The sequence below is a fragment of the Hyaena hyaena genome, unplaced genomic scaffold, assembly GCF_003009895.1.
Source record: "Hyaena hyaena isolate Hyena2069 unplaced genomic scaffold, ASM300989v1 scaffold_48, whole genome shotgun sequence".
Taxonomy (NCBI): Eukaryota; Metazoa; Chordata; class Mammalia; order Carnivora; family Hyaenidae; genus Hyaena; species Hyaena hyaena.
The window spans coordinates 3519921-3543659 of record NW_024080680.1 but is presented as its reverse complement, the minus strand read 5'-3'; the positions used below and the strand labels follow the sequence as shown (position 1 = coordinate 3543659).

The following is a 23739-nucleotide window of genomic DNA, read 5'->3' as shown; positions in this document are numbered from 1 at the left end:
CCTAAGCCCTTTAGAAATGACTGGTACTCTGTCTCCATAATTTACCGGGCAGTAATTTCAAACTGAAGCAATCCCAAGAGCAGGGTGGCTAAAGTCCACCCCGAGTTCAAAATGGGATATGTTCTCTTTAAAATTTTGAGAGCGACTAAATATGACAACCATCTGATGTATGAAAATTATTCACAACCAAAAACAGACAGTCTGGAAATAGCCAGGATGACTTCATTTAGACAGAATTACCCGAATCTGTTTCTAATATACACAGTACACATAATAAATTTTTACAATATGACAAGGAAAACAAACTTAATAAAAGTTCCCGATCTTTTGTTACACAAGCATGCTATATCCATGCTATGTTTATAATAGTTTGCTCATGATATCACAGCTCGGTAACAAAGGCCCAAGCAATACAAAAACAGTTACTAGGCATGACATCAACTCACAACTACCGTAATTACATCGGTACACAAATTTCCCAAACTGTACATTTTCCAAGCTGCTTCTCAATTTCAACGGCTGCCTTTAGACAATTACTTGCAGAGTTGTCTGCAGACTTTGAGTAATACCCGCCTTTCTTCTCTCTTTCCCAAGCGTCATTTCCCTTTAGAAAGTGCATATTTCAATTACAAGCACTATTTTTCAAATATGCCCATAAACATATGTCCAAATTAGGAGACAGTGTGGTCTAGTGGTTAGTGACAAGCATGTGGCATCAGCAACTCTGATTCTGTTCCTTTCGCTGTCCCTGTTTGCCAGGGCCAGCAGCAGCTCAGTGTGAGGGGGCAGAATGCTCTGGATGAGGGCACACACATTCCTGAGCCAGACTACTGGGGCTAGAAGAGCCCCAGCCCTGCCCCTCGTTGGCTGTGTGGCCCTGGACACCTTAACTTCTCTGCCCTCCCCCCCACCTTCCTCATCGGTAAAATGGGAATAATAATAGCACTGATTCCCATACGGTTGTTGTGCGCAGTTGGCTCCTAGCAAGTATAATTTGACGTGCCTGCTGTTTAATATTACTCTTCCATTTCTGGGACTCAGTTTCCTGTTGGAAAACTTGGCTTACGTGATCATGACCCACGGTGGACCGCGTAATCTGTCTACTGTGAAGATGAGGATGTCGTCTTGGTCAGGTTATGTCGATACAGTGAGGTGCAACAAATCAAGTCTGAATGAATGAATGAATTAAATCCAGAGGTTCTGGAATGCCCAAGAGCTACAGAGGTGAAAATATTATTTGGTCGGAAGTGGTTTTTCATCCTATTTCTCTAATGGCTTTGCTTTCATGTTCCCGCAGCTAATGTTGATAAATACCTCCAAACCAATTGAAATAATAAGCGTAGGGAAAAAGAGATATTGCCTTGTGATTTCAGAAGTATATTTCTCTAAGGACCAAACTTTTCGAGTCCACCCCACATGCAACCTCTGTCTCCACTGTGTCGCACGGTCAGTTGGCTTTCCCCACCGGGCAGGGCGCCAGGGGAGTGCGAGTACCCCCATTGTCACTGCCGGTTTGTGGTGCTTACACCAAATGCTGTTATTCTAGGCTTCAGGAAATTTTCTAACCACTGGACAGGGTCCAATGCTGTGTGCTAATGAGTTTCAGATTGGAAGACTTCACTGTGCATGTGTCAGAAAAGTGCCATGGTTTATGGGGGGGGAGGGGGGGCAGGGAAGAAAAGACACACAAAAAAAGAGAAGAAAAAACAGTAGTTAAAAAATGCTGGCTACTCAAATTGACAGGGAACATGACCTCTGCACTTCATCAGAAATTCCTGCAGACTTACAAAATAAAGGAGTTTGCTTTTATCACACACTGTGAGACTCATATGGAAAAATGGAAAACACTACATCACTTGACCTCGGCGTGCCCCCTTTCAACCACAGACGAATATTGTGTACAAAAATTCTAAATCAACTTAAGATGTTCCAAAAAAAAAAAAAAAAAAAAAAAAGCTTTAATTTTCTGCGTTAGACTTGATGACTACTATTTTGGTTTTTGAGATTTTGCTCAGAAGGTTCACAAAGGAAAAGGACTCCTAATTCCAGGAAGAGCATTTTATCGCTTTGGGAATAATAATGTGGTGGCCTCTGTCAGGCAGGCACATCATTGTCTCTACTTCCGAAAAAAATAACAAGCAAGTCTCACTTACCCAGGTTTGAAAGTCACCTAAGACCCAATCATGATTATTTGCTTACCATTAACAGAGCATTAAGACCAATTTCAAACAACTTAAGGAAAGGGCAGCCATCTTTCCTTGGTGATTCACTTCTCTGGGAAGCTTTTTCTTTCTTCATGGAAACCCACAGACTTGATATCAAGATTTCTCATTATGTTATCACAGTCTATCAAAGAAGAATCCTTTCTTGGGAGAGTCTAACTCACAGGACTTTTGGGTAATGAGATTACATTAAAAATTTTTCTTTTGTTAATTTTTTTTGTTGTTTTTTTGTTTGTTTTGGGGCCACATTTAGTACTGGCAACTTGAAAAATCCAAGCCTTTCACATCCTGCAACTGTCACCAACATTTTTTCAGACGATGTCAATAAAATTGATTGCTTGCAGTTCTGAATTCTGCTCTGCACATGGAAACAATATAATTTGTTTTAAAGTATTTTCGATGGGGGCGGAAGAAGAAACTGAACCTTAGCAAGTCTATCCACAACATTGGGGTGGGGTAGAGAACAAACCAGAAGCACAGTAAGTGGTCTGAATATTACGGTCTGCTGGAAACTTTGACAATTCCTGATGTAGAAACCCTTAAACCTTAACTGTTGTGCTGACTGATATGTCTTCCTGTCAGATATGAATGATGTTTCTGGAACATTAATACGTTCATTAAATTCTAACTCCCTGTACTTAAAATATTCTGTACTTTGGCTCAGAGGCATCTTGACAGCTTTGTTGTAATCATGTATGTGAGGCCCCCAGACTACACAGTCGTGAAGACGCCTCATACCTACGTCCAATCTGTTGCTTTTACAAGTTTAATCTAGGTATTAAGGCGCTGACTGTGGCACCATGTCGCTTCGACATCTTCAACTCAGTTGTAAATCATAGAAACCACTATGGGTGGCGACAGGCTCCCATGATGCCCAGCAACCATGCATACATCTAACTCCCTAATCTGTAATACTACAAAATACGGCTTTTTTTTTTTCCCTTTCTCCTTTTTCCGAAGCACAAGTGGACGACCAGCAAGGGTCCGACAGTGTTATTCCTAATTACCTTTTTTTTCACTCTTGATCCTGTGGCTCTCATAATTAGTTACCTGGGGCTGCAATCCAATTTGAAGTGATGACAAGAAAGTGATCCATGAAAAAGTAATAAGTTAAATCCAATTTCAGCCTTCCTCTAATTAAATGCACATAGAACTAATGAGTCCAGCCCTAGCGTTTCAGTGATAATGGTAATTAGCGAGGTGGGAGTCGCTCTCTTTTTCAACACTGGAGGTGTAAACCACAAGGTAAAATGGTAGGAGCACTCTTAATTACATGTGTCATTTTGTTAGCAATTTACACATTTTTGACCAGTCAAGTATGTTTTTTTCCCTGCCCCTCCCCACCTCCTAGCCCCAACAATGATTATAACATACCATTCCGTGTTCCAACACACGAAAGCTCAGAAGAGCACTTCAGACTTGAGAATGACAAGTAACTTTTCTTCGCTGTTGCTCGCCGCTGAGACACACACACGAACAGGGCGACAATTAGGATAATTACCCAGGCCTTAGTCCTCTTAATTGAAATCCAGATATCTACAGTGGAATAGGATTTTGTTGGTTTGGTTTTATTTTTGCTTATTATGGGAAATATAATAATCTGCTTATTTGTGGCAAACAGGGCACTCAGTAGATGCTGAGGAAATATACATGGAAGGGGCAGCTATAATCAGCTTCCTGATGGCATACGGGTGGTCAGTGGTTCTAGAAAAAACCTGGTCTCCCACCCTGGTGCTACACCTGTCGTCTGTGTGCTCTGCAGCAAGTCAGGTAACTTCCGTTAAGTCTTACTTTTCCGCATCCATAGCACAGTAAAGTGATGTTCCTAGGGGCGCCTGAGTGGCTCAGTCGGTTGGGTGTCCGACTTGGGCTCAGGTCATGATTTCACGGTTCATGGGTTCGAGCCCCGCGCTGGGCTCTGTGCTGACAGCTGGGAGCCTGGAGCCTGCTTCAGATTTTGTCTCCCTCTCTCTTTCTGTTCCTTCCCCACTCACGCTGTCTCTCTCTCTCTCTTTCTCTCAAAAATTAGTAAAAATATTTAAAAAATTAAAAAAATGGCATTCCTATACCACAGGGTAGCTATGGGGATGGTTCACATTCAGCGCATACTAAATGTTAATTATCTTTGCTTACAGGGACATATGCATATGGTGACAAAGACATGCTTACATTTATTTTTTTGTTGTTGTTGTTAGTCAATTTTATTTTATTTTATTTTTTTACAAATAGTTTATTGTCAAATTAGTTTCCACATAACACCCAGTGCTCATCCCCACAAGTGCCCTCCTCCATGCCCATCCCCCCTCCCCCCCACATCCATCAGTCCTCAGTTTTTGTCAGCATTCAAGAGTCTCTCATGGTTTGCCTCTCTCCCTTTCCCCCACCATTTCCGCCCTTCTTCTCCCCCTTGTTCCTCCGTCAAGTTCCTCCTAATCCTCCTATACGTGCAAACATATGATATTTGTCCTTCTCTGCCTGACTTATTTCGCTCAGCATAACACCCTCAAGGTCCATCCATGTTGCTACACATGGCCAGATTTCATTGTTTCTCATTGCCATGTAGTATTCCATGGTATAGATAAACCACATCTTCTTGATCCATTCATCTGTTGATGGACACTTAGGCTCTTTCCATGTTTTAGCTATTGTGGAGAGTGCTGCTATGAACATTGGGGTACATGTGCTCCTATGCCTCAGCATTTCTGTATCCCTTGGGTAAATTCCTAGCAGTGCTATTGCTGGGTCATAGGGGAGTTCTATTGTTAGTTTCCTGAGGAACCTCCACACTGTTTTCCAGAGGGGCTGTACCAGTCTACATTCCCACCAACAGTGTAGGAGGGTGCCCGTTTCTCCACATCCTCGCCAGCATCTAGAGTTCTCTGATTTGCTCATTTTAGCCACTCTGACCGGCATGAGGTGGTATCTCAGTGTGGTTTTGATTTGTATTTCCCTGATGAGGAGGGATGCTGAGCATCGTTTCATGTGTCTGTTGGCCATCTGGAAGGACATGCTTACATTTAAAACACTAGCATCACACTTGAATTTTAATGCTTAGATATATGTAAGGTGACCATGTAAGTCATGTCCAAACTAAGGTACTTTCAAAGAGTGAGAACTTTTAATAAATACGCACATGCAACGGGCAGACACTAGGGATATCCTGGAAAAGACTAGGATATAGGATCATCCTAAATACTAAAGCTGAACCGGCAAAAATGAGCTAACTGATTATATTACAACTCAGATCAGAAACTCAGAGGCAAGGACAAAACACACTATTTTATTATCTACTTTACTAAAAAATTTTTTTTGGGAGGGCACCTGGGTGGCTCAGTCAGTTAAGTGTCTGACTTTGACTCACGTCATGATCTCACGGTTTGTGGGTTCGAGCCCCATCTCCTCTCTCTCTGTCCCTTCCTTGCTCTCTCTCTCAAAAATAAATAAACGTTAATTTTTAAAAATTTTTCTTAACGTTTATTTCTTAACAGTTGTGCTCAGAGCATGAGCAGGGAAGAGGCACAGAGAGGGACCCACACAGAATCGGAAGGAGGCTCCAGACTCTGAGCTATCAACACAGAGCCTGACGTGGGGCTCGAACCCACGACTGTGAGATCGTTATCTGTGCTGAAGTCAGACACTCACCCGACTGAGCCACCAAGTGCCCCAAAGCATACTATTTTAGAAAAAAAAATTCTGAAAGCAAGAGTATTTGGCTTGGGCCACAGGATGGACTTCTTGAGGTTCAGGAAATTCTTACCAGTGAATACAAAATTCTGTGAGCCTGTGCATTTTTCTGAGGGGAGGGGTCACTGCTTCTATCCTATTTTTAATGGTGTGTGTAATCTGAAAGGCCTATTAACCATTTTTAAAGCATCATCTGTATTTTATTGATTCTTATCAAGATCGATTTTTTAGGGTTTTGGGACTCTCCAAAGTCGTATGATCACAATGACATCTTACCAGGCATCCAAATTTCACCACTTCCTTCAATTTCATGTCAGAGATGCCGATTCTAGACAACGTTAACTTTAGACATTTAAAACAATTTTCGCCTCCTTCTCCTGAATTATATCCACTTCTACTAATTCCGTGCGCAGGAGTATTTTTTAAGGGTCAGTATTTCAAAAACCATTCCATTTCACTATGTGCAACATAAAATTGTAGTTTCCTTTAAAGGTTTCCTCTTACCCATTTATTCCTTAGTGGATAGCGTGGAAATGATATGAGGTACTAAGATTATATGTGGCATTAATGCAAAGCAAAAATGCTGCCTAAAGCACGTTTTATATAACGGCAAATAAAAATGCTAAAAGCAAAAAAAAAAAAAAAACCACCTGCTGAATCTCGTATTTTAACCTCCTCTACCTCAAGCAGGAGTCCTCATTATAATCGTGAGCTTCCAACGGGACGATGCGATTCTACTTCCAGTGGATTTCGCTACCCTTCCTTCCAGGGAAATGGCCTCCTGGATGAGGGGCTCCTAAATGATGTCACCTTGGGAGGGAGAGGACAGGCAGGAGGGGAGCGTCTCAGATGACTGGTTTCAAGTTCAAATTCTTTACAGACGGCCTGAAACTGTGGTCAGCTTTCCGCTGTAAGCAACACACAAGGTTTACTTTCTTTCCTAACTTTAATGCTGCCAGAATACACATGTACTTTTACTTTCTTAGGAGAAAATGTGTCATTTGATTTCCTTCCAGTTTATGTACTCGTGCCAACAACTAAAATGCTTAAAGAACCAAAATGAATTACTACCCAGAAACGGTGGTCAAAGTTCCAAAACTCAATCAATAAAATTGCTCATCTACTCACAAATTAATCTTCAGCCAGTAAAGTTACGCGTTTTCAAGGTTACGAGCACACCTGCACCATTAAGCATTTACTTCATTTGTTCAAGCAATCTTCAGAAGCATGTAAATATTTAGAAAAGCAAGTCGACTATTTTTACCCACATACAATTTTCTTTTTCTGCAACAAAACCTTGCTAATTCTTTGACAACTTCTAAGCATCCTGAGGGCAGGGTCTGTACCCTTGACGGTCTCCTATGTACATAAGCGTCAGCAGGGCGCCCTGTGTGTGGAGGCGGATCCAGAAATGCTCACCAAGTCATCTCTAATAAATTCAGGTCATCCTCATCCTGAATTTACCACGGGGCCAATTTTCAATTTTCATTTGTGTCATTTATTAAAAGAAAAAAATTTTGCAAGGCAGCTCAAGAGGCTAAATAAGGGGCTGTTTAGGTTACCGAGTAGAATGTTTTTTAAGAACATCAAAAGCAGTATCTATACCAATTAATGTCTTCATTATATAAACCACACGTCACCCAAGAATGTGGCCAGCTCCGACTTCGGTCTGTACGTGTAGCGGGAGAGAACGTTTCTCACTCCTATTTACTCTCATCATCCTGAAATTAGTCCAAATTGCTGATGTTTGACTACATTTTGTGATCTCTATCGAGTAACCACTCCGAGCCTCCTCTAACTTTCCATTCTCTTTTGTTTGTTATCATCAGCCTGTGAAACTAGAGAGCACTGCCAAACATAAAGCAGAGAAGTGTGAGATATGCCTAAAATATAAGTCACAGTATATTTGGGGATTTGGGTTTCTTTTTTTTTTTTTTTCCCCTCAAGCAATCAGTAGATCAAATTCTTGTTCCCTGTCAAGCCTTCCTCGATGCGGAAGATCTGAAATTTGCTAAAATAGGTCTCTCGGTGTGGTTGTGAAGGGTATGCACGACAGAAATGAACCCTGGTAAGATCTGTGATAGGATTTCCCTCTCATTTGAGAGGCCCATTGGCTGGGGTGCCCCAGCGAGGACATGGGATGGCAAGGGATCTTTCTGAAGGTTATTCCTTCTGTGAATCACCGAGTCTATATACGTACTTTCATAAGGAGGTAATACACCGTGTGACCTAGGTTAGTAATTCCTCCTTTCTGTTTGTAGAAGGTCAGCCAACCTAATAAAGCCTGGGGAATTTGCATGACCCTACCAGGCAGCTGACAAGATGTAGCCTATGATGCACACGCATGCACACACACACACACACACACACGCACGCACGCACGCGCACAGTCAACCTACTATTTCCCCCCCCATCAACTCTCAAAGCCGGTCTAAATTCTATGCTTGTCAACTCTCCTACAGTGGGGTGGGAAGGGACTCAAAACATCTTATTTAGCAAAACCAGCATTCAAGATGGCCCCCTCGCCCCACACTTTTTATACAGACTGAAGTGCTCAGCAGAATGTGTTAGGTTGGTTTTGACACTGTCTTTGCCAAGAAAAATGAAGCTCTCTGTATCATACTCTTCTGGTGGCTGAAAACCTTATAACGGGCAAGAAAAAGAGCCCTCAAAAGGAAATCCCCTGAAACTTTACTTCATATATTTAGCCCTAAAGCAACTTCGTTCATCTTGGAAAAGAAGTTACCTAAAAATGCCATATGTCTTTAAAAAGCAAGTATGAGGGAATATAAGTCTAGTATAAAAAAAAATTACAAATGATCTTCAATCCTGAAGAGCAGTGCATCAGGCAGACTGTGTATATGTGTACTTTTTAAAATTATTCCTAACCAAAGCTCTACTACGTATAAGATTCCCACCTCTGCCCAATAACATATTGTCATTTTTCCAATGCACTTGAGGTCTGATAAATTCAAGAGGACTAACGGTATTTTTAAGGCGGTTAGAACTCCAAGAGGGAGGCCAAAAGAATGGACAGTCATTTGAATCACTGAGTGACAGGCTGGGCCAGCTCCCTGTATACATTAATAAATTAGAATTTTAATTGTGTCTCTGTCTGCAGGAGATGCCCCAGCACTTTAATATGTACCAACAATTGGCTATGTTCTGGAATCCGCAATGTGGCCTCCGCCGCTGACCTCTGAAACACAATTCCCAGTCTGACTACGGAAACTGTTCAGTTTGATCCTTTCAACTTATTTGAATCCTGACAAATAAGCTCACAGCTGAAAGGTCAACACAGTCATATTTCATCCTCCAGAGCTGTTCTTAAGACATCTGCACAACAAAGCACTTCTTACGGCACCTGACACGGGACCTCGACGGCACTGCACCTCATTAAAAATGTCCCCAGCACTCACACGCGCAGAAAGGCCGACAGAGAGCCAATGACGGTTTACGACAGAACTACCTGTGTCCTTAACTGTTAGTCAACAATACATGGTGTCACCCAACTGTTCCCATAAAGTGTTACTTTACTGTCGAACTTGCTCTAGACAGTGACGCTCTCCCAAGGAGATGTAGTCGAAGTAGGACTTGCTCCCCAACGTCGGTCAGATCTTTGCAGGATAATCTGGGAACTGGTATTGCTTCATTCTGGTCTGAGAGAAGTCAACACGAGCTAGAACTTGGGTGGACCTCGTGATCAAAGCCGCTCGTGCCAAATTCTACCCGGCAGCTACTGCTGACAAATTCCATCCCCAAGTGTCCCGTGTGGGAAAGTCCTACTTACTTCCTGTTCTGAGGACGTCCACTCTCGGCTACATGAGTAGCTGAACCATGGAGCACCTACCAGTGCCCTGTCTTGAATGTGAGTATCAACACCCTCCATCGAGTTTCTTTGAAATATCTGCTACAATTTTCAGCTCCAAGTCCAACATTCCAATTAGATTTTTACAAACCCACTTCTGCCCCGTGAGGCTCTGCCCTCAACGCGCCTGAAGTAAGAAGTTGCTAAAACAGTCTTTTCTGAAATCTTTACGTAAAAATTGCTTGCCATTTTTTATGAATGATCCAGAAAACATCCACTAAAGAACAGTGTGTATTATGCTGGCTACTAGGTCACTAGTAACTGGTTACTAAGTATATGAAAAGCAGCGTATCTGCCTCAGCCCTACTAATAGTTCTTGACCCTATGATACATTGGGGACAAATGATTCCGTGATGTGTGTGATCTTTCCTTGGACTATAGGATCAGTTAAGCAGCATCTCTGGCCTCTACCTACTAGATGTCAGTAGCACCCATGCCCCCGTGAGACAATAAAAAAATTGTCTCTAGACATTGCCCTTTGTCCCCTTGGGGGGGTTAGTCTGCCCCAATGGAAAACTACTGCACTAACCGTGCATGTGCCGCATTTCTAGCCCCATCATGAAACAATGAGGTGACCTATCCTGGGTACCAGGAACTTGTTCTCCTTGGTGCGACATGGTGCCTCTTAAGCAGCCCACACCTACTGAAATATTAACCAATGACAAACCTGTAACCATAGAGATCTCCTGTCCCTCCCCACGACTTGTTTACTCCTGTCTATAAAAAGGCTGCAAAGGCTTTGTTCAGGGCCTCTCAGCGTCACCGGCAACGAGTGCGCGGAGGTCCGGGTTCAAACCTGCAAATAAACTACGCTTGCCGATTGGCTTTGACTCTGGTCTCTGGTGGTCTGTTTTTGGGGGTCTCTCGAACTCTGGGCATTTCACTACCACCACGCTCCCTCCTGTTACATCATCTCATTAGGAGACCCTCCTCCCAACAACCGCGCTTTTGATTAAATAGTCCTTTTTTCCGAAATGTCATACTCTGCTGGTAAACTAAAAACACATCTTCTGCACAAGATTTTCGAACAGGATTTGCCACCCCTAACACAATCGACTTCTGAATTGCTTTTCGGCTCTCCCAAAGTGTATAATGTCATTTTTTCTTTAAAAAAGAATTTTCACCTGAAGGGCTGGTTGTTTGTCATTCCTCTTGGGGGATTTTAATCCACTAACTTGCTGCTGCTGTTGCTGCTGAAGGAGTAGCTGTCTTGCCACTTGAAGTGCCTGGAAGGGAAAATGGGAGAAACACGTTTGTGTGAGTACCACCCATGCGGAGGGCTTCTTTTACATACAGGAAGACTCTGGGAAGGACACTTTGGGACGGGATCGTGACTTTTGCAATCCTGGGTGCATGACACAGCAGATAAAACTTCCCACTGGTCTAAGTTAGAAAACTTTCCACACTTTGTTGACATTTTCCTTGATTTAGCCAGTTTCACTGACCCTTCCTTAGGCAGAGCAATCCATCTAAGCAGACACTACTTCCACGTTACAGCTGACATAAAACTTGAACCAAGAATGAATGGGACTCGGAGGAAGGGAGGTGGAGAGGCCAAGGAGGACCTGGGCAAAAGACAAAGTCTTAGGGGACAATAGGCTCTTTTGGGAGACACCTTTATCCTCCAATTTTTCTTGGGGGTCCTGGGGAACTTAGGTCAAAAGTAAGACTTTGGCCCCTTTTAAGCCAAAATGAAGAGGAAAAACTAAATGGTGAACCATGCTATGGATAAAGGTATTTGAGAAGTGAGATCAAAGCAGGTAAGATATACCCAGGGTGACCTCGAAAGACCATATGTGAAAAAAAACTTAGCAAATGTGACCTCTAAGTCAACTCCGAGGGAACAGTATGTGCCTGTGAACGAAACTGATTATGTCTAATACAAAATGACTTTTTTAAGCTTCTGATGTGGGTCTTTTTTTTTTTTAAACAGATGGATGTTATTTTTTTTTTTAATATTTTTATTTATTTCTAGGAGAGAGAGAGACAGCGTGAGCAGGGGAGGGTCAGAGAGAGAGGGAGACACAGAATCAGAAGACAGGCTCCAGGCTCTGAGCTGGCAGTCAGCACAGAGCCCGACGCGGGGCTCGAACCCACGAACCGCGAGATCATGACCTAAGCGAAAGTCAGACGCTTAACCGACTAAGCCACCCAGGCGCCCCGATGTGGGTCTTATTTTATTTATTTATTTATACTTGGGGGGACTTTTGGGGGAGGGAGAGGGAGAGAGAGAGGGAAAGGGATAGGAAGAGGGAGAGGGGGAGAGAAAGAGGGGGAGGGAGAGGGAGAGAGGAGGGGAGGGAGAGAGAATCTTAAGCAGGTTCCACACTAAGTGCGGAGCTCAATGTGGGACTTGACACCTTGACCCTGGGATCACGGCCTGAGCCGAAATCAAGAGCTGAATGCTTACCTGACTGAGCCACCCAGGCGCCCTTATGGGTGGTTTTTATTTAAAGGCAGAGATTGGAGGACTAATATGAACTGGGGATAAAGCAAGAGGAAAATAGGAGAGTCCCCCCAAGGGCAGAATACAGACTGACCAGTTTTTCTGAAAGGTTCAAGTAAGGAAAGTGTCATCAATAAACCCTCCTGAGGACATTTACTGTCAAAGAATTTGACCGAAATAATAGGTAGCCGCACCTTTCCAAAAAGGGCAGCGGACCAGCAACAGAAGACTGAAGTCTGCAGACACCGTGCTAGAAAAATCACATGCAAAGTTAGATTATTGGAGTCAATTTGGCGGAGAGCCAAGAATGCTCACGCGCAAGGTATGCCAGGAATGTTCATTAATGACGTGCTTAGAGTTTAGAGACAAAATGGGATTTCGTGGGGCTTACATGACTAAAAATTTCTACGAAGTCACTAATTATTTGTGCCTAAAAGAAGATGTACACACCGATGTGGTCAATGTATCAAATGGACCTGATACTCTAAGTCTTAAAAGGTGTGCATGCGGGACTTAGGATGGCAGGGTGTTCCTCAAAGAGAAACAGAGGCTTCATTTCTATAAGAAAATGATGTATATAGTTCCAAAAAATGTGACAGTGATGCCGTGGAGTGGGGGAAGGGGAAGGTGTCACGGAGGTCCCTGTGTGTTGAACTCAGAGCAAAGGGAAAAGGGAGTGGCCATGAGGATCACTGTTCACGATTACAAACGTTCCATCAGCAAGAGTAGTACTTCTCTAAGGACAATTTCACCGAACTGAGCTCATAGCTATACCACTAAAACAAAGAGTATTTTAAAGACATTTTGTAAGGTTGGGCGGTACCTCTGTGTAAGAAGGGAGGTAATGAGACAGATGCACAGACAAATGGGTGACAAAGAGAAGATCTTGGGAAAGATACCACCTTCCCGTCCCACCTCCCCGCCCCGCCCACCCCCTTGTCCCAGGGAGGATCCTGCCTACTGAACTCCCCAGCACCAGCCCCTTCAGATGTAACGTACGGGCTACTGCGTCTGGGAAGGGAGAGACTTGTTCAAGAGAGCCTGCCTCGAAGGCCCTCCAGCAGAGAGGCTGTCTGAGTGGGGCATCTGGAAGCCACGATGCCTGGGAGAGATGCCCGAGACTCCAACCTGCTGTCTCTGAGGAGGCTTCACCATCACTGGACTCCGGGTTTCCTGGTCTCCTTGGAGACGCTCAGTACATGCGTAGGTGTAAAAGTGGGCAGAGTGAGGATTTCATTTATATCATATAAGAAAAATAGTCCCCTCTGCAAGGTGCCTGCGGGAGCAGAAGCCTCTCCTCCTACTGTATATGTTCCCTTAACTATTTCACATGAGGGCTTTATAGCTTTTTCATGTAGGAAAGGGCACCGCTACATATGTTAAGTGCTCACTTCAGAGTTCCCGGAGTAAGAATGGACGGATCAGCAAAGCAGGGTCTGGCTGCTAGCTGGAAAGGCAGAGAGAGGAGCCATAGATGACGGTGAAGAGAGAGTGCAGAGGAAGGTATGTTGGGGAAGAGTAAAAAGGTTAGGTACACTGGATACTAAAACAGAGCAAGCAAACAAAGGTCAAGCGACGAAAACTCCAAACTCACTAATATGTTTTAAAATGATTTACCATGTTTCACTGAGTATTTGGAGGTGTTCCAATTTTAAAAATGTTTATTTATTTATTTTTGAAAGGGAGAGATGGAGAGAGACGGAGACAGAGAGACAGAGAGAGAGAGAAAGAATCTCAAGCAGCCTCTGCGCTATCATTGTAGAGCCCAACCTGGGGCTCGACCTCATGAACTGGGAGATCATGACCTGAGCTGAAATCTAGAATTGGATGCCTAACTGGCTGAGCCACCCAGGTGCCCCAGGTATTCAAGTTTTAACTAACCAAATCTCAGAGAATTTGTACAGTTAACTCCTCTTTTTGGCCAAAGGGATGATACTCAGTGTTTTTTTTTTCTTAAACACACACACACACCACCACCACCACCATCACCACCACCACCACTACCACTACCACCACCACCACCACCACACCAAACTATTCTTAAGTTTTCATTAGAACATTGCATGGTTTAAGCAAAGGACTCAAACCTAAGTATTTAATGAATGTTTATTGAGTTGGCTCTATACATTTCAAAATTAGCTGGTGAAATCCTGGCAATTATTGTGCCGGTTTTAAGCAAAAAAGTCATGTAGGTGTGTAGTATCTTTTTTTGGACCCAATGTGGAGCACACAAACGTAACCAGTCACGTAATGAACTGCAGCTCCCTCATGGCATTTCGTACCGAGCCTTGCTAGAGAAAGATAATGAAAGACAGCAGCACAGGGCAGAAAAGGCTGAGGAACTTGCAGGAACACACGGATATCTGAGTCAAACTACCAAAGAGAGAAGGCTAAAGACGAAGGTATGTGCAAATTGGTTTTCCAAATTTTATTCTCAAAATGAATGCGAACAGCCAATATAATTGCAAATACTTGGGATGGAGAAGCAACACAAGTGCATATTATTCACCCCCATCTGACCTGTAATGAGCTGCCCCACCAGAATTCCCTGGCCTTATCGAGATCATGAAAACAAAGGTTGAACAAAGTACTACATCTATTCTCCCCCGCCCTCAAAGCAACTGAGGTCTCACCACGCATTTTTTTAAGTTTATTTATTTATTTTGGGAGAGGGAGAAAGTGTGAGTGGGGATGGGGACAGAGATAAAGGGAGAGAGAGAATCCCAAGCAGTCATCCACGTCAGCACGGAGCCAGACATGGGGCTGCACCTCAGGAGCCTCTGATTTCATGATCTGAGCCAAAATCAAGAGTCAGATGCTTAACTGACTGAACCACCCAGGTGCTCCCTCACCTAGTATTTAAAACAATTTGTTAGAACTTAAAATGCTGTGAAATCAACCATCAAAGGGCACTTCTTTTTCTGATTTCTATTGTGTATAAATCACTGTAATCTAGATTTTAAATGGTCATAAAAGGGAAGAGGAGTAAGCCCTTAGTGTATAGGAGTACACATATAAGAATTATCATATTAATATGAATTGTATTATGTCATTTGTAATATGAATCTCTGGTATCTACCACCTGTAGGAAGTAAAATATGTTTATTGTCATGTTCATTGTTGGTCAGTGGAAAATTTGGAATGACTGATGGGCTCCCCTTTGGAAAATGCACCAGAAACCTACTGGGTTCTCACACATACTTACTTGATAGCCATTTTCCCCTGTCACATCCATCAACATGAAATTAGTGTCCTTCATCTGAGACTCCACTGCCTGAACCTCCACTGCCTGAACCTCCAACTGAGGAATGAGGATGGACTCTTGGTATTTGTGTAACAGCATCTCAGTCACATATGGAAAGAAGTCCTTTAAGATACTCTGCTCAAAAAGATTAGATCCTTTGCATACAGAATAGTAAGGTGCGTGGACCTGTGTTTGTGTGTGTATGAGGGAGGGAGAAGGCGAGAGGGTTAGAAAGGGGCGGGAGAGAGGAAGAGAAAGAGAAAGGATATGAATAAACCAAAGAGTTTATCTTTTAAGAACCAAGGATCAACTCTGACTCAAGTTCCAGACCAACTGCTAATGTAAATAACTTAAAAGGTCCCATCCCATCTCTGGAGACCTTTTACTATTGATGGTAGTTCCTGGGCTGGGTTGAGTCAACACTTCCTTTGTAAGAGATGGGACAATCGTCTGGCACTGGACAACGTGGTACTGTGCTGAGTGCTAGGCTCGGGTTACAAGAAAGACGTAGTTTGAAGATGTCATAGAGAGGGGTGGCTGATAAAACCAGGCACTTAAAGCCCAGATGCACACACATTTATTTTCCTTTAATGGGCTAAAATAAATGGCTCTGTGAGTGAACAGAGAGAGGGCTGGAAGTATGCGTGGCCTTCATCTGGGGCCTGGCCAGCTTCCCTCTCTACCGTGGATGCCACCTATGCCCTGCTCTTCACAAGGGGTTGAAGGTGCCTTTTGATCATTTCTCTATGGGCCACAACCAGCTCTGAGTACTTAGAGTCAGGGAGTAGGTACTTGGTTGCTAGTTTGGCAGGCCACACTTTTAGGCTAACTGGGCCTGGACCTTTCTGACACAGCCCCGATTCTAATGGTTCCAAATTACATCTTTCTCATCAGAGCCTTCCTGGCAAATAACTGCCATCTGTTATTGACAAATTGTGTTTCACATAAGCATGTTTACAACTTTTGAGCTATTTATAGCTGAAGTTTAGAGCAGGTGCTAATATTTTAGGAGATAGGTTTCCCCATGTTTAGCCTGTTTATCGAGGTAGCCAATGTTCAAAAACATGTTTACCGTATTCGAAGAAACATCAATAAGTTTACATAAAATATGATTTCGATATGCATGCGCACATACATAAAGCAAACTGGCACAAGGAGAAAAAATCCTCATACAAGTTGTTACGCAACACTCGGGAATGAGGCCTGACATAAGCACCAATCCTGGGAGGTCCTCAACAACTAAGACTAACCGTCGTGTCTTTGGTCCTGGGTTAGCACAGTATTAGAGCCCCTGGGCCGAATCCTCCAGATGATCAGCTGTTATTATTCAGCCCATGAGATGAGAATGGTTTTTACTTTAACAGTTGGAAAATTAATAAAGAAAGAGTATTTTGTGACCTGTGAAAATGACATGGAATTCAGTTTTCAGTATCCACAAATAAAGTTTTATTGGAACACAGTCATGCTCGTTTGATTACATGCTGCCTGTGGCTGCTTTTGTATCCCAGAGCAGAGGTACGTACTTTCAACACAGGCTAAAATATTTCCTATCTGGCCCCATACAGGACAACTTTGCCCAACCCATGCCTTGGGGTGCTTTCTGTATTCTGAGATTCCCTGAAGAGTCCACTGGACACAGTTTTATAAAAACAGAGCTTGCGATCAGTTGCCCCAAATAATTTTAGAACTTAGCTGACAGGCAAGGATATTACTAATTCGCTGCTCTTAGAGCTCAAAGTCCTATGTGAGCTTCCAAAAAGAACTGGGACATGAAAACAAAAGACATCACTGTGCTCCTCTTTCTGTGACTCTGAAACGTGCTCCAAACTCTGAATATGTGTTTCTCCTCACCGATAATTCACACCAGCTCAGAGTGAATCTCCTCAATTGGGTGTGAGGTCCCGAACACCAATAGAATGAAGGCAGCGTGCGCGAGGGGCCAGTGGAGAAAAGTCGGTTATTTCCTGTCTGCCCTGACAAGTTGTCCCGCTCCCAGCTTCAAAGGCCGCTCTGAGTCAGCCACCTTTCCTCTCATTTCTTTTCCTAGACTCTCCCCACCCCTCAAGATCAAACCTGTTTCTCAGATAATTTCCCAGGCTAATCAACAGTCTCTGTGCGTATGGGGGCGGCGGCGGGGGAGCTAGCAATAAAAAGCAGCATGGGAAGCTTAGGAGGAAAGAAGTCATGGTCTCTGTATTTCTCAACCGCCACGTGCACCTCTAGTGCCTCTAAAGAGCCTTTTCTCCCCCATAAAATACTCTGCTATCTTGCTGGAGCTCAGCAACTACCATCCTAACTACAGTGCTCATCGTGGAACACAGTCTAACCATCACCTGGCAGCCAGACCTGGGGCCGAGTGTGCAGAGAAACTCGATCACTGCCTTGCTTTGGGCACCCTCATCACCCCCTGCATATGGAGTGTGCGGGTCCCTTAAAAAACGGGAAAGAAAGAAATGACAGTGGCTGATAGTACTAGATGGGTACATGCATTCATACAGAAGCAACAACATTCCGAGGCAATGAGTTCTCCAATAAAAATGCAAAAAAAAAAAAAGTTATTTACAAATGAAACACTTGGTTATCACAGGAAACTGGAAGAGTAAGCTCATCTCATAGAGGGATTTGCCCAAGGAAAGATTCCGAGTCTCACGACTGTGTAAATATTACACACACACAGAAGGAAAGCACTCTAACAGACCAAGTCATGTTACTAGCGTCATAAATAAAAAACAAAAAAACAACACACCTCCCCAATTAAACTTTTAATATATGGGAGGGGGTGGTAACAACCATGAAAAAAATCATCGGAGAACCGTTTATAGACTCTTTGCACTATACTTGATAAGAATGCAAATCAAGGTTGGAGCCTGAACATTCACAGGTAGCTGATTCACTTGACTTGACCACCCCCCCCCGGCCCCCCGCCCCAGAGCAGGTGAGGCAGACAGCAAAGCCCTAGATCAGCTGGGATACTGGACGTGAATCAGTGACCTAGAAGGGAAAGGTGCCATGTGGCCTCAGCCAACCCCCGAGTTCTAACAGCTGGAGAAAGCACTGTATGCTCTGAGGGACAATCCATGATAGCTGACATTCAGACGGGGGTGGATTCCTCAAAAGGTTCCGCTGTCTTTGCAAATGAGTTGATGACACAACATCTAGACAGACAGGGTGAAAACTGGAGCAGAGACAATACCATGCGTACAGGCATTCCAACATTCTGTGTGTGAGCTGAAACCAAAAAGGACGGGAAATGAACAAGTCAAAGGTCCCTATAAACACCGTCCGACCTGCGCAAGGAGGAATGGCCATGGGGGTGTCATCCACAGGTGTGCGGGCGAGGAGAGGAGGCCCTGACACAGCATCCCTGTGCCACCTGGGCCACTACCATCTCTTTATCATCCCACACTAACCTGAACCTCCACCTTCTAAATCTACTTTCCAAGTGGGGCTTCCCAAATCCTACCGACTTGACTTAATGTCTCCAAGCTACATACAGGAATGTTATCACTGCTCTGACACTTGATACCTTCGTTCTTACTTTGGCTTTACTTTTAGTTTTTTGTTATTTATTTTGAGAGAGAGAGAGCGAGAGAGAGAGCGAGAGAGAGAGAGCTAGCGGGGGAGGGGCAGACAGAGCTGGAGACAGAATCCTAAGCAGGCTCCAGGCTGTCAGTGTAGAGCCCAGTATGGGGCTCGTGAGATTATGACCTGAGCCAAAATCAAGAGTTGGATGCTTAACCGACTGAGCCACTCAGGTGCCCCACTTTGGCTTTACTCTAAATTATAACAAATAATGTAAAGACCTGACGTGGTGTGTTAGAACTCAGGAGTTTTTTAATGTTGGCAATTGATTAGAGTGTGTTTTCCTAGAAGATGACACAGTATTTTCTCCTTCCCTCCCTCCCTCCCTCCCTCTTTCTTCCTTCCATCCTTACCTTCTTTCTGTCTTTCCTTTCTTCCTTCCTTCCCTTCTCTTTCCTTTCTTTCTCTCTCTCTTCCTTTCTCCCTCCTGCCCTTCCTTCCTTCTTTCCTCCCTTCCTCTCTCTCTCTCTTTCCTTTCTTCCCTTCCTCCCTCCCTCCCTCCCTTCCTTTTTCTTCCTTCCTTCCTTCCTTCCTTTCTCTCTCTCTTTGTTCTTTTTTCAAAGAACCAGGATGAAGGAGAACAGAATCGTACCACTGTGCTCCCGTGCCGTGATTTGCCAGCATTAACGTCTCAGAGCTCAAACCCCACCCCATGTCCTGTGTCCAGGACACATGGACACAGAAACCTCAGACGGCCCGAAACAGGAGGTGTTCGACTACAAGTCCCAGCCCCAAAGGAAACCGAGGAGGCAGAAGCGGGCTCAAAAAAAAGTGCTATATTTGCTTGCAGTTATGAATAACCTTTATTATTTAAGACTCCATGTAGAGGATACTTGCCGCCAAAGAAGGTAAAGGTGAGGAATTTTCATGAGACAGAAAGAAAAAGGCGATCTAGGCTCCTCTTGCAAAATCAGCTGAAATAAGTTTAATGGCCATCAACAGTCAGGAAGTCTATTTGAAGTCTCTCGTAAGAGGAGACCAACCCCCTCCCCACCCCATACTCCTACTCCACACCCCTATTAACCCAGGGCCCGGTAACCCCTGTGCTGGCACCCTGGTTGGTTGCTCCTTGCTGCGGCCGCTGCCAGACGCTGAATCACCACCACCGAGTCTCCAGCACCTGAGTTGTCTTTGGACAGATTCCATCCAAGCACTGCCCAAGCCCGAGCCTGTCTAGCTTGAACGAGTCGGCAAGACCACAGCCCGGGGCGCCATGACCGGAGGCAACACCGGCATTGCAATGAAGTAAAACAGAAGCCAAGTTTATTAGAAAATGTCTAAAACGCTAAGCTAGGTGCTGCATCAAACCCATTTCTCCTTGCTAAGGAAGGACCAGACTGGGCCCAAAGAGAAAGAAAGAAATGAGTCCGCTCTTTCTCCGAGTTCCCGAGGTAGAAAATGGGGGGGTCAAATGGAAGGACACGCGAATCAGAGGGAACTCCAGCAGGCTGTATTAACCCGCTGTTTCCCGCAGCTGTCTCTCATGGGGATGCAGTCCAGCAACTCTCATTATGAACAAGCCAGATTCCTATCTTTTCATACCCTCGGAGGAGACTGGCTATTTCTGAAGCGTGCAGAACAATCTGGCTAGAATCACGTTGAAAACAGTGGAGACTTTTCTGTGATTTTACTAACACTGAATCCAGTTTCTGCTCAAATAAATACGGTGCCTCCTTTGCTCCATGTAATGTACGTCACACACATTTGAGATGCCCTATGAATGCTTTGCTTCACAAAATACCTTCCTTCCCTTACCTGGCTATTGAGGAAAGAAGACAAGGTAAAAAACCAATAAAGACACAACGTTCTAGACGAGACGAAAGACAAAGAAAGAAATAGAAGTGGAAAGAGAGGAAAAGACCCAAACCAGACTAATAATCTAAAATTTGGAACTACTCACTCCTGGCCATAGTTAACTAGGACCAAATTATCATCATCGTCGTCGTCATCCTAATACTCTCCAATAATGTACAATTCTCAGAGCCGTTATGGCAAATAGCAAAGATCGCACTAGTATAACGATGTAAGAAATAAGGAACGTCTAGAAACAGAGCAGCAAGGGTAATAACTCCTTGCATTTAGGATACTAAAATAAAAACAGCGTCTTGCAGGGCTCCCCATGGGCCAGGCACTATGCCAGCAACTATGTCTAGTTGCTTTAGACTTATCACCTTACTTCACATGCCCAAGATCTCGAAGGGAAGCAAGGCAAGGTTTAGGATTACTGATTTCGAGTGGAAAAATCATGAGGCGGTGAGGTTCGGTGACTCGCCCAAGGTCACAAAGCCAGGGAAGGGCTAGGACAGAAAAACAAAAACAAACACACACACTGTCTCATGAGAACTTGATACCCACATTCCACCAAGGTCACTGATTAGACCAAATACGGCTGCAGGTAATTCTGGCAAACAGATATGCAGTCCAAAGAGCTACACACGCATGGATGAATGAGGGTACGTTAGCCTTTAGGATGAACAGAGAGGCCTCTTCCCAGTATCTCATTTTCTAACTTGACTTTACCTACCTCTTTTCCCTACACAAAAGACCTACTTTTTTCAACCAGATCCTTTCATTTCCAGGACTCCTGGAACCAGGGCCACATTCGCAAGTATGCCCTCCCTGTTCTCTGTCCACATTTACAGGGCATCCAGGTGTCTTCTCCATTTAAATTCTACCTTTCCCAGTAGTGCATGATCTCGCTTATATATACAAAATCTGAAAAGACTGAACTCACAGAAGTTCAGAGAGTAGAATACTGCCTGCCAGAGGTTGGGGGGTGTGTGTGTGGGGGGAATGGGGAGATGTTGGTCAAAGGGTACTAGGGTTTAGCTAGTTCTGCTGGAATTCTTATGGACAGAATGCTGTCTGTAATTAATAATACTGTATTGCGTGCTTGAAATTTGCTAAGAGGATACTTCTTAAATTAAAACTTCTCGGGGCACGTTGGGTGGCTCACTTGGTTGAACATCCGACTCTGGATATCAGCTCAGGTCATGATCTCATAGTCTGTGGAATCAAGCCCCACATCGGGCTGTGCACTGATGGTGAGAAATCTCCTTGGGATTCATCTCTCCTTCTCTCTGCCCCTCCTCCACTCATTCTCTCTTTCTCTCTCTCCCTCCCTCCCTCCCCCGCCTCAAATAAATAAACATTAAAAAATAAAACCCTCATTACACACACAAAAGGTAATAATGTAGAGGTCACAGGTTAGTTTCATTGGGGTGACTTTTTCACAATGTATACACATGTATGGAAACATCAAGTTGTACACCTTAATACAGATACAATTTCTTGGTGTCAAGGTTATCTCAATAAAGTCGCTAAAATTTTTTTAAAAATTAAACTTAAAAAATTAATTGAGTCTCCTTTTCCTGAAAACTCTGCTTGTATTCTAAGTCCTTCAAGCAGCAGAATTCCGCGATGTCCTCTGACCCAAGGGACCGTGTTGGTGGTGGATCCCTGTAGCGCCCTGAGTTCCTATGGCTGTGATGGCAACCCCCCAGCAGGCTGACTGGAAGGAAGGAACAGGCCCAGGGGAGACCCAGATATGTGTTCTCTGTCACACTGGGCTTCACCTCTTTATCTAGCCAACTTCATCAACTGCTCTTGCGATACTGATGCTGTCGCCATCACAGCTTGGATGCTCATTCCTTCCTCAAGCTCTCGAGGGACAGGCGCCCTGTTCTTTGCTTTAGCTGGGCCAAAGGTGGACTTTTTCAAAAGGAGCAGTTCCTAATGCCAACAACCGAGAGTGAGCTGGCAGAGCACAGATAACTGTTGAGTTAACCCAAGTCCAGATATAGCTCAGGCTCTGGACACCTGTATCTATTCTCTAATTCATCTACATGAGCGAGACCTTTGGCTCCCTACCCACCTGGCATGGATTTCAGGTCAAGCATGGTTGCTGGCCCATATTTATTTTAACTCACTGTAGATTCTCACACTCCGCTAATAACTGCTTGCTTGTTGTTGGGAGTGGGGTGTTATATCACTATAATCCTTTTAAGTTCATTTATTTATTTCTGAGAGAGAGAGAGTGAGAGGGAGAGAGCAAGCGGGTTGGGTGGGGGTAGGAGAAGAGGAAGAGAGAGAAAGAGAATCCCAAGCAGGCTCTTCACTGTCAGCATGGAGTGCAATGTGGGGCTTGAACTCATGAACCAAGATCATGACCTGAGCTGAAATCAAAAGTCGGATGCTTACATGACAGTGGCATCGAGGCACCCCAACTATAATCTTTTATTATTATTTAAAACAATTTTTAAAATGTTTACTTATTTTTGAGAGAGAGACAGAGCATAAGTGAGGTAGGGAGAGATAGAAAGAGGAAGACACATAATCCAAAGCAGGCTACAGGCTCTGAGCTGTCAGCAGAGAGCCTGACATGGGGCTCGAACCCACGAAGAGCGAGATCATGACTTGAGCCCAAGTTGGACGCCTAACCGGCTGAGCCACGCAGGCGTCCCCCACTATAATCTTTTTTTTTTAAAAATGTTTTCTCTGAATGCTTTTTTCCTCTTAGTTTTACTGAGACATAATTAACATATAATACTGTAATGGTTTTCAGTGTACACCATGATGATATATACAGATACAGATTAGATATACATAACTGGTATGTTTTGTGATATCTATATCTATATATTTCAAAATGAATAGAATACCACAGTACATTTAGTTAACTTCTACTCCCTGA

The 23739-nt window shown here is 43.9% G+C and overlaps 1 protein-coding gene across 1 annotated transcript in view; it reads right to left on the bottom strand.

Moving 5' to 3' along the window:
* The window catches only part of FOXP1 (forkhead box P1), a 597016-nt gene that overhangs the window by 141202 nt on the left and 432075 nt on the right, over nt 1–23739 (bottom strand). Inside the window, exon 6 of the mRNA XM_039230557.1 lies at nt 10899–11000. Coding sequence (XP_039086488.1) covers nt 10899–11000 — 102 coding nt within the window. The remainder of the gene's footprint in view (nt 1–10898; nt 11001–23739) is intronic.